This window comes from Panthera leo, chromosome A3 (assembly GCF_018350215.1).
Source record: "Panthera leo isolate Ple1 chromosome A3, P.leo_Ple1_pat1.1, whole genome shotgun sequence".
NCBI lineage: Eukaryota > Metazoa > Chordata > Mammalia > Carnivora > Felidae > Panthera > Panthera leo.
The window spans coordinates 43,421,441-43,433,528 of record NC_056681.1 but is presented as its reverse complement, the minus strand read 5'-3'; the positions used below and the strand labels follow the sequence as shown (position 1 = coordinate 43,433,528).

At 40.3% G+C, this 12,088-nt stretch overlaps 1 protein-coding gene across 3 annotated transcripts in view; it reads right to left on the bottom strand.

Moving 5' to 3' along the window:
* The window catches only part of SEC23B (SEC23 homolog B, COPII coat complex component), a 45,012-nt gene that overhangs the window by 27,320 nt on the left and 5,604 nt on the right, over nucleotides 1-12,088 (bottom strand). For all 3 annotated transcript variants that reach the window (XM_042931721.1, XM_042931719.1, XM_042931720.1), the window contains exons 4-11: nucleotides 8,837-8,923; nucleotides 7,237-7,473; nucleotides 7,047-7,132; nucleotides 5,693-5,837; nucleotides 5,137-5,295; nucleotides 4,657-4,772; nucleotides 1,499-1,622; nucleotides 109-189 (exon numbers count right to left, since the gene is read on the bottom strand). In XM_042931721.1, the coding sequence (XP_042787655.1) occupies nucleotides 109-189; nucleotides 1,499-1,622; nucleotides 4,657-4,772; nucleotides 5,137-5,295; nucleotides 5,693-5,837; nucleotides 7,047-7,132; nucleotides 7,237-7,473; nucleotides 8,837-8,923 (1,035 nt within the window). The remainder of the gene's footprint in view (nucleotides 1-108; nucleotides 190-1,498; nucleotides 1,623-4,656; nucleotides 4,773-5,136; nucleotides 5,296-5,692; nucleotides 5,838-7,046; nucleotides 7,133-7,236; nucleotides 7,474-8,836; nucleotides 8,924-12,088) is intronic.

Genomic DNA, 12,088 nt, shown 5'->3' with positions numbered 1-12,088 from the left:
CCACAGACACAGACACATCCCAACAAGTGACATAAGGTCGCCCCACTGACATTTCTAATGAATTAAATCCTGGGGCAGAGGGGGTGAGAACAATGGAGTTTTCCTTACATTTTCTGACACACATGGTCCTTTCACATTCAGAGACACACAAGGACCAATGGCTCCTGCAACTTTCAGCTCCCGAGAGGTCTAAAATGGAAATACAAGACAGCATAAAGTTAAAATTCATTGAGAGCCATCCTCTCACGAAAGACACAGCTAAAACTTACAGGAAAAATATGGTAGCATTATCATTCCAGTGAGAAGAAATCCTACGTGGATTATTCTCTTACAAACTTTTCTGTGACCACTGTAATCGGATAAAAATGAATAAAATCCTCCTTTAGAAACTGCATTAACTTTGTTCCAAAGATGATGCAGCATTTTGAACTTTTTCACCTTTGAAATTATTGTACACATAGAAGAAAATAATTCCGCCAAAAATACATTTCTTTCCAATCCCAAGTACTTAGCCGTAATTATTTATAATCTGTGATCAGTGGATATACTGTTGTATGTTGCTTTAAAAATGCTTAATTCAAGGGGCACCTGGGTGGCTTAGCTGGTTGAGCATCTGACTTTAGCTCTGGTCATGATCTCACAGTTTGTGAGTTCGAGCCCCGTGTCAGGCTCTGTGCTGACAGCTCGGAGCCTGGAGCCTGCTTCGGATTCTGTGTCTGCTTCTCTCTCTGCCCCTCCCCTGCTTGTGCTCTGTCTCTCTCTGTCTCTCAAAAATAAATGTAAAAAATAAATAAATAAGCAAATAAATAAATAAAGTGCTTAATTCATGAACTCCAACATAACTACATGGCCAACATACTTAGATTTTTAAATCTCAATTCATTAAAGTCTACCTCTCTTCAGCTCAAAAAAAAAAAAAAAAAAAAAAAAAAACTCAAACATTTGAGATTATTTAAAGTTTATCTCTAATTCTCAAAGTAATAATCCCAATTGTATCACGTAGCAGCCCCTTCTAATGTTTTCTCAACAACTCAGAATGAAGTGTGTAGGGTTTTCAGTCCCTACAAGAAAAAGAAGGACCCAAACTCCCACTACTGCACTATTTCCGAGCGCTCTGGTTAGTCTGCAGACAGCCACTAAATATAAACATGGCTTTGTGAATGTGGTGGCCCATACCAACGGCCAGGGGGTGCTCAACACCACGTGGCAGCCTCTGTGCTCAGCCTGCCGCCACTTCTCAGGCCTGCTGTCCTAGAGCAGGACCAAGCAGAGCCTGCAGGGGAATCAGACACCTCTTTGCATAAAACAGTAGTAAATATACAGGTCACCCTCAAGAAGCACAGTAATAGAATCAATATACCTTGTTCAACTATTTTGCTGGGAACCTTTTAATTTACTTTTTGATGTCTGTGTCCAGCAAGGTGAGGCTTCTACAAATCTGACTACTAAATAAGTAACAACACTCTTCTTCCGTTAAAATTTTAGAAGGTTATCATACCTTCACTTCCAAAGTAGCACCAAACGCCATGCGAAAATCTCCGTTGAAATCTTTAGTAAAAATTCTCTGGAAAGTCTGCTTGAAGAGAGAGGTGTTGAAAGAGTCTCCCATCACCATGTGGCCTCTAGGAAAGAAAGAAGAAAGTGAACATTTAGGATGACTGAAAGCCACTCAGATGCTTCCACGGTGTTCACAAACAGTAATTTAAAGAAAGAAAAAAACCCCATGTCTGTGAAGGTGCTACTAACTTAAATGGGAAACAGCAAGTTCAATTTGTACTTAGGAAAGACACTATTTTCAAAATATCAAAGATAGGACTCCTTAGAACAGTTCTAAATCTGTCCCACAGAGGTGGTCACACAAATCTACAGATGATACAACCTCATACTATACACCCCCACATGTTACAAAAATGAGTGCCTGTACAAACTCAAAGTCCAAGCAGACTCTATGATATAGTTCATTCTATCACACAATGTCAATCCCTGGTTGTGATACTGTGCTATATTTCTATTAAGACACAACCACTAGAGTTGCTAAATGGAAGAGCATGGACAGACCTCTCTGTAATATTTTTGCAATTTCTTATGAATCCGTAATTATTTCAAAAGAAGAAGAAAACAGAAGAACCCTTCATTGGTAAACCCACAGGTTTAATGGGTCATCTACTGAGGAAATGTGTCCAGCTCCCCTCATTTACTCTCCTCTGACAGGGGAAATACCCAGGCTGCAGGAAATCCTTTTCAGGTTAATTCACTGCCTCAAAACATTGAATCTTTGCCTGCATGTAAATTATCTCTAGTGTATGAATACCTATATGTATCCCTTCTTGAAGTTAGAGGAAAATACTATTCAAAATTTCAGCAGTTCATGTATTTGGGCAGATAAGCACCACCTGATGCCAAGTTATGCATCTAGTCATTGATCACCCAATAGGATTTCAGAATTGAGCAGGACACAAGATCATCTGGTCCAGCTATCTCAGAGTGCCTGACCCCTCCAGGAACAGAGATGGCTCTTTGGCCCTATACAGTCCACCCTTCTCACCCTCCTTAGCCATGGGATCCATGGTTTCCTGAGAAAAAAAAAAAAAAGGCTACATTTCCCAGCCTGCCTTGCATGTGGCTGTGTAACTCAGCTTTGTTTGTTGGAGGTAGCCTTTGTGATTTGTGGAGGGCCTTCTCATGGGAAGACACATATCTTCCTTGGACCCCTCCTCCTTCCTGCTGCTATAACACAGCAAGAGCCCGGTTACCATCCTAAACCTCAGGTAGCACAGAAAGGTGGTGGAACAGCACAGGAAGGGCCTCAGCCCCAGGGATAATGAAACTAATATCCCAGCCCTGGCTGCCTATTTCCAGTGTCTACTTCTGTTGCACTCACACAAACCTAATCCTGACTCACACAACCCTGCCAGGTTATTATTACCCCTATTAGACTTAAACTCCTCCAGCATAGGAGGCCACACCCTCCACAGGTAGTCCATTCCAGGCACGGACAGTACTGACCGTTAATACGGTCTGTCTTCATACTGGCTCAAGTTGTATTTCCCAGCAGCTTCCAACACTGGTTCTAGTTTTCCCCTTTGGTCACACATGTAACAAACAAATCTGATACCCTCTCCGCAGGAGAGGCAGTCGATTGTTCAATATAGATCTTATGCCCCATCTGTCTTCAGTGGTATCTTTTCTAGATCCTTTAATCGCTCTCATTATGACACATTATGACTCATTATGACACAGTACTCTCCGCCACTCTTACTGCTCATCTTTGAACTGCCCCAGCTCATCTGTACATCCCTTTTAAACTGAAAATGCTCAGATTGTCTCTGAAGACAATCAATTCCTGTAACACAGCCTACCTACCTTGCCTTTGCTGGAAGTCCTCCCAAATGGTTGGCTCACCTTGAGCCACAACTAAAACCTCTGAGACTAATGTCACTGCTAACATGTTTCCCTGATACCATATTTGTGTAAGAGGTTATACGACCTAAACACCAAGTCATTCAGGAATCAAGGACCTCGCTGAGAATCTGATGGAAGTGATGGTCCCTCTCCACTGGAGACACACGCGTGCGCGCGTACACACACACACACAGGCGTATGAACTCGGGATGGTCACAGTAAAGCTTTTCGATGGATGTTCTAAGATAAGAGCTCTTGGAGGATACCAGTAGGAATTCATCCTACTAAATGCAGTTCACTGGTATAGCTATGTCAGTGTCATTTGGGACCTGGTCACCTAACAAATCTGCTGCTCTCTGGGACAGCTTCGGTGATGAGTTCAACCTTCTACGTGCCCCTTCTTTGCTCAGTGAAGACCAGCAGCATTGCTGGGAGCTTGTTAGAAATGCAGAATCTCAGAAACACGCCACAGGTCTATGCCAGTACTTCTCAAACTGCTCTGAGCAAATCACCTGGAAACTTATTCAAATGCAGGTTTTGATACAAAAGGTCTAGGGTATGGCTCAAGATATTACATTTCTTGCAAGCTCTCATGTGAGGCTGATACTGCCTGTGCTCAGCCACACTTTGAGCACTAAGGGTCCACACCGTGGTTCTTAAACCCTGCTTCACATTAGAAACACCCAGGAGAGTTTAAGAAATGCTGATGCCTGGGTCATACCCCATGCTAATTAAATCAGAATTTCTGAGGGACAAGACTCAAAGCAAGAGTAGTTTTTAAAGTTCCCAGGAGATTCTAGCATGCAGCCAGCTTCAGATCATTGGTGCACATGAGCAGTTCTCAGGCTTTCTGTGCACCAGAGTCCCCTGGTAAATGTGTAAAAGCTGACTATTGGGCTGCAGCCTCATAGTCTGATTCAGGAAATCTGGGGTGAGACCTGAGGAAGTGCACTTCTACTCAGTCCCCGGGAGCCCTGAAGGTTGCTGGCGAGGCCCTATCACGCTCTGAGAACTATGCTCTACACCATGACCGGTTCACACAATACAGACATAGGCTCTAAGCATGCCCCACCACGCACCCTCAGGCTGAGCATGTGCTCCGTGTCCATCATGCTCCTTGCCACTGATACCACAGCCTGGAGCTTTCTGAAAGCTTATTTAAGTCAGCCACGCACATCCTATAGTTCCACCACTCATTTCTCTTTCCTTAAAACACACATACTTGCCTTTCCCAGGTATTTGTTGTCAACATACCCAGTAAGATTTGCACAACACTTCATCTCCAGAAGTCCTGTCTGATCAAGGGCACAAGCGTAAATATCAATGCAGTGACCATTTGTAGCAGTTCGGTTGGCAAGCATCTCGTAGTGCTGTGAAGAGAGAAAAATTATGTTTAGGAAAGAGCAATGTTATTCACTAGGTATGCCTTACTATACCAAAGGGATGTAACCGAACTTAGGAATATGGAGATAGTTTTCTTTATGACATCCAAATTAAATCAAACATACAGTTTTCAATCTCAAAACATGTTTAGCAGTTTTAACACCACCCACTCTAAGTAAGGACTCAGAACTGGGGCAATAATTTAACAACAGCCAGTATCTGGGAGGTCATCTCATCAAGATCAACTTGCTGACCACAAAGCATGGTCTCAGCAAAGCAGCTGTCACTCCAGAGCAACCTAGATCCAGCACCAGGATACCAGAATTACAGCCTGTGTTCAAGAGCACCTACCTTGGTCGCCTTTTTCATGAAACGTGCATTATCTTTCTCAATATCATGCCAGGAACGAATAGGAACCTTTAGTTCATCTCCAACTACCATGCCGGGCCCTTGGGTGGGGGGACCTCCAGTAAACAACATAATCCTGGCTCCCGTGTTTGGAAAAGTGCCCTAAAACAGTAAATGGCAATATTTTAGAAACATACCGCCCACCCCAAGTATGCTTCCATTTCTCTAAAGAATACTCCAAACAGTTCTCATCAGCTGTGCTGAACACTGTTGACAGTACAAAATAACACAGATGATAATGCACAGAAGCAGCCTTGTGTTTTCCAGCCTAAGGGCTTCATACACTTTTTTTTAATTCACTGTGAGCACCTGCCATTGACCTAATGGCCTCGTGTTTCTCATGCAAACTTCTGATATTTTCAAATCATCACGGGGCTCCTTCATTGTGGATAGTAATAACAACTGAAGTGCTTTCTAAGTCAGTTGACTCAGGTCACAAATGATTTTCAAACAAGGCTAGCAAACACAACTTGAGGTGCCCTGGTAAATTCTGAGTTACCTCCAACAGGCCAACGGCAATGGACAAAGCAACACCAGTGGATCGCAAAGGTCTCTTCCCCTGAGTCACAGGCCATGGGTCCCTCTGCAGCTCCCCAAGGAGATCAGTGAGGTTCATGTCAATCTTGTGAATGGGCTGCAGAAATCTGCATGATTTTCAATGGACACATTAATCCTGGTTTAATAAGTACTCTGGTTTTTAGCTCTAGGTGACACACAGTCACAGCTCTGCAAAATAATTACTCACAGTAGAAAAAACTTACAATTTTATTTCTTCAAAGCAATTTTAGCCAGGGAAACAATTTAAAACTGAATACAGAGCAATTTATATATATGTGTGTGTGTGTATATATATATATATATGTGTGTATATATGTGTGTGTGTGTGTGTGTATGTATGTATAGTATGGGAAAAAATGATTTTAAATATCAGTTTTAATTACATTTTAAGCAGCAAAGAAATCCTAAAGACAGGTCTAATGTGAATTCAATCCATGCACAGTTCATGTACATGGACCACCTTCATCATTCTAAAGATCTACTTTATTTAAGTGTATTTATTTATTTTGAGAGAAAGAGAGAAATTATGTACACACAAGCAAGGGAGAAGCAGAGAGACAGGGACACAGAGAATCCCAAGCAGGTTCCATGCTGTCAGTGCAGAGCCCAACATGGGGCTCGATCCCATGAACCATTATTAGATCATGACCTGAGCTGAAATCGACAGTCGGATGCTCAACTGACTGAGCCACCCAGGTGGCCCTAAAGATCCACTTTAAAGTGATTCTCAAGTGTTTCTCTTGAGCCTTCAGAGTAAACACAGAGAAGCACTGGTTTCTTACCACAGTAAGTGGCTGTCCCCAGAATGTCAGACAATGAATTTTATCATGTTTGCTGACTGTTGCCGGCCATAGGCAGCCCAGGGAGTCAATGGGCTGAGGAAAATAAGTGCCTGGTCCTAGGTTTGCTTGAGGACACCCCACAGAAACCTGTTGTTTTATTTAAGACTCAAAAAAGACAATAGCCATGCATAAGAGGAGGGGAAGGCTCGAGTACAGTGGTCTCAAAACCTTTGTGACGATACAACACTAAGAGGAAAAACATTCTGAACAAATCTACCACACACACACGTGGGTGTATATATGTATGTGTAACTACACAATTTAGTTATTAGTTTCAAATATATACTAACATGTTATACAAGTCATTAAACATTAAATACTGGTTAGGCTTAATCATTTTTTTTTTGTCTAAAAACAAGAAAACAGAAGTTCTAACATTTTTCTTCCCTCCCTTCAGTGGAATGCCCAGCACGCCCACTACTGTGTGTGCAACATTCTATGTTGGTAGCTCACCTGCTTGAAACGAAAGGGTGCTCCTGTGGTTGACCAGGTCTTGCTTGCTGCATAGGCATGGCAGGCTTGGTGAGGCCCAGCATATCCTACAAAAACCAAAAGGACTCATTTCCCACAACACTAGATTGAATAACCAACTACTTTTTAAGAAATCTCCTTGCTCCTGCTTGTGTACAAACAAGGCACAAACCTGTATTTGCTTTGCGGTTAAATCCTTGGTCCCTCGGAAGACATAACTTTTGGAGATTCCTTCACAGCTGAGCTCGTGAACCTGCACCATCCTCCCAAACGTGATCAAACCCACCAGAGCATCTGGAGGAAGGAGACTCAGGGACATCTGCAGGGATTCTTTGAGTGCTTGAAGGTCATCTTCTTCCAGGCACGTGTCAACCACATAGAGGAAGATCAGAGGGGATGGAGTACCTCTCTTTACGCAAAGAAACACAGTGTGATGATCAGTATACAAACAGACATAACCAGCTCTTTTCAAAGCAGATCAGGTATGTAAGTAATAAGTCTCGTCTATATTTACTGTCAGGAAATATGGACATCTAACTAACTTCTACTCGCTTCGTTAAATGACAGGTTCTATTAAAACAAACTAAATGTAAAAACTATTTGTATCCAACGATTTATTCTACATATTTTCAAATGTTTTATTCTTAAGAGAGCACAAGTAGGGGAGGGGCAGAGAGAGGGGGACAGAAGATCTCAAGTGGGCCCGACGCGGGGCCCGAATGCACAAACCGTAAGATCATGACCTGAGCCAAAGTCAGACAGTTAACCGACTGAGCCACCCTGGTAACCCTCTACATTTCTGAATGCCTTCCATGTGCCAGACACTGTTCCAGGTCCTGGGATATATCAGTGAACCAAAAGAACAAAGATCTTTGCCTACCTTAAGGAGCTGATTTTCTGGATGGAAAGAGTAGGGGGATGCCAGGAGTAGAGGTAGGGGGCAGGTTCCAGTATTACATAAGAGATCAGGGAAGCCTCAATAAGAAAGTAACATTAGAGCAAAAACCCAGAGGAGAGGGAAGGAGCAATACAGACATAGGAGAAAGAGAATTCCAGCCTAGAGCAAAGGCCCACAGGCAGGAGCATTCCTGGCATGTCCAAAGAAAGTCATGAGACCCATGTGGCTAAACGAGGACACTAAAACAAGTTGAGGTCTGAGTGATAATACAGAGCTAGTCCACAAAGAGTTTTGAAGACTCTCTCTCACTCAGGGTAAAAGGGAGTCATTTTCACCATTGGAGGTTTCCGAACACAGAAACAACATGACATGTTTTTAAAGAGTTACTCTGGCTTTTGGTTTAAGAATAAACTGTAAGTGGGAAAGGGTGAAATTAGGGAGAAGGGTTAAGAGACTGCCCAGTAATTCAAGCAAGAGGCGATGGCTGGCCCAGGAAAAAAGTGGGGGAGAAAGAAGTGGTTGGACTGTGGATAGATTCTGAATATAGACCCAATGGGATTTCCTCGTGGATTGGATATGGAATGTACAAGAAAGACAAGTCAAGGATGAACCTAAAGTTTTTAAGCTTGACTACAAGATGGAGTAACCTTAACAGAGCTGGAGAAAGCTATGGGGGACAGGTGCTGAACACAACCAGTGACCCCTTTTCTAGCCTTCTATCAAGATTGTAAGTAATGCCAATGAGTGCACACACACCATGACCAAGTGTTTAGGATCCATCTGCCCTCATAGTTTTAAATTGTCCAGGGACACAGAAGACGAAGAGAAACTCAATATTTAACACCATTCATTAAATACGCAACAGAGAAGTTACCTGTATCACATACTCAATTGTAGAAAACTGGGGCATCAATTCAGCAGGCTGATTCACCTCAGATATGCCTGTATAAGCAGGAGGAAACTGAAGAGAAGGAAACAAAGCAACGTTTTATTAGGGCGAAAGATATTTATGTTATACCTCTTATTTTCCATATATAAAAAATAGGTAATGTCCATGAATTAATTCTGAAAGCATAGAACACAGACCATGTAACTAAAAATACAAAAATCAAAATTTTAAATCGAAACCCTGCCTTACATTTATATCCCATTGTAACTTTTTAAAATGTAGTTTGAGGGTATGTTGTAACTTTGAGATGATTAAAAAATGCACCAGTAAAAAACATTTTTTAAGCACTGCCTTGCAAATTAAGGGCAGAGACTTCAGCTGTCTCATCAATAATTTATGTGGGAGGCCGTGCTTTACCAGCTGGCAGTGCCCTTGCAGCCCCCTGTGTTCTCCAAGGCCAGAACCGAGGAGTGTGACTGAGCTTCTCTCTTCAAATCCCTTTGGGAAGTGACTGGTGAACTAAGCAGGAGATGGGAGTCAGGAACGCTGAATACTGATATACTGTCCACGAGTAGTTCAAGACATATTGGCCTGGGACTCTAGTCTCCAGGCAAAATGCCTTTGAGAGAAGTGCCACTGGAAATAGAAATGAACCCTCAAGCAACTTGCTAAGGACCACCCTAGAGCTTCCTCTTCATTTTCCCCATCTTTCTTTTCATGATGTCTTACAACATGAAGCTTCCACCACTGCCCTTTGGAGAGTCAAACCTCTGTTTTCAAGCTTTGGAAAGACAAACCGTTCGCTCCACATTTCAAAGAGGACAGAGAACTTGGAGAGAGTTCAGAGAAGAGGGATCCAAATGATAGAAGCGATAGAATGTTGGTATGTGTAGAGTACGGTTCTACAGAAAAGGAAGGTAAAAGATGGCAGCCATATGAAACAGAAATGGTAAATGAAACTGTAAGGAAATATGTAAGGAAACTGTAAAACCATCTTTCTTCAAAGTTAAAAATCATAATATGGGAAACAGACTTAAATTAGGAACATTTTCATTTATACAGGAAAATATCTGATGAACCATGAAAGTTAAAAAATAGTTTTAACCAACAACAAAACAAAAAGAAGCTACAGAACAGCAATTCTTATAAACAAGAGGAGCCCTATGCAAATGAGGCATTAAAGAGCTGTAATTGGAACTGAAAAAAAAATTTATGTGGATGACTAATTCTTTTACTTGGGTTTATTATTTTAGCTGTTATCAATAAAGTAATACATGTTCATTGTAGAAAACCTGGCAAATACAAGAAAATATAAGAAAACAGGAAAAGGAGCACTTGGCTGGCTCAATTGGAAGAGCACGTAATTCCTGATCTTGGGATCAAGAGTTCAAGCCCCAAGTTGGGTGTAGAGATTACTAAAAAAAATAAACTTAAAAAGAAAAAAAAGAAAACAGGAAGAAAAAACTCTTTATGTTCCTACCAACTAGAGACAGCTAGTCAACATGTAGGCATATTTCCTTCCAGACTTTTTCTACTTCCGCACAGATGAGCTCATCCTGTATATACAATTTTGCAAACTGTTCTTTATGCTTGACATTGTATCACAGGCATTTTGTCTTTAAATTGATGTTTTAGATCAATTAGATTGATGTCTTACCTAATGTTTTTTATTGTGGTAAAACATGTATAACTTTTGCCATGTTAATCTTTGTTCAGTGTACAGTTCAGTGGTCTTAAGTATTCATCACCACCATCCACCTCCAGAACTCAATTTTTTTTCCAATGGATGACAGAAGTTTAATATCAGAGAGCAGAGATTTACAAACACAGTGACTGAAATTGTATATTTATTTTCACATGAGAGTACCTTCCTGTCATCTACCTAATATTACTTCTTTTTCAGTGTAACTTAACTCTAAAAATCATTCACTATCATGTGTCCTGAACCTGTAAGGGTGTAATAATCCCAAGTGAAAATCTGAAAATTGTGTTCAATGAAAATGTCCTTTTAGAGAACAGAATACCATTTAAACAAACAAACAAACAAACAAAAACAACAAAATAATGACAGATGACACAAACATATGGGAAGATGTACAATCTTCATGAATGGGAAGAGTTAGTATTAATAAAAAATATATACTACCAGAGGAACATAGAGATACAATGGACTCCCTATCAAAATGCTAACAGCATTTTTCACAAAAGTTGAATGAAGAATCCTAGTATTTGAATGGAACCACAAACAAATCCAAATAGAAAGCAATTTTGAAAAGAAAAAAAGAAAACAGAACAAAGCTGGTGGCATCATAATTTCAGATTTCAAGGTATACTACAAAGAAAAAATACAAAACATCATGGTATTGGCACAGTTACATAGATCAATGAAACTGAATAAAGACCCACACTTACATGGTCAATATATTTACACCATTAGAAAATTAAACAGGTATATGCAAAAGAAAGAACCTGGATCATTTCTTAATGATATATAAAAATAAAAGCAAACTGTATTAAAGACCTAAATGTGAGACCTGAAACCATATATTTATTTTTTTATTTTTTATTTAATTTCCAGTTAGTTTACATACAGTGAAATATAATTTCATATACATCATATAGTGATTCGACATTTCCATACATCACACAGTAATCATTACAAGTTCACTCCTTAATCCCCATCACCTTTTTATTACATTCCGCACTAACCGCCCTCTTGGTAACGATCAGTTTGTTATCAATACTTAAGTGTCTGTGTTTTGATTTGCCTCTTTCTCTTTTTTGTCATTTTCCTCATTGGTTTTCTTTCTTAAACTCCACGTATGAGTGAAATCACATATTTGTCTCTTTCTCCCTGACTCATTTCACTGCCTCATACCCTCTAGCTCAGTCACTTGACTTTGCTAATAGCAAGAATCCGTTGTTGTTGTTGTTTTTGTTTTGTTTTTTTGGCATAGTAATATTCCATTATATATATATATAGATATATATATATATATCTATATATATATAGATATATATATATATATATCTATTTCTTTGTCCATTCATTGGTCAATGGACACTTAAGCTGCTTGAAAATTTGGCTATTGTAGATAATGCAGCTATAAATATCTGGGTGCACGTATTCCTCTGAAATACTATTTTTGTGTCCTTTGGGTAAATACCTAGTAATACAATCGCTGAGTCTTAGGGTACTAATATTTTTAAGTTTTTGAAGAAACTCCATACTGTTTC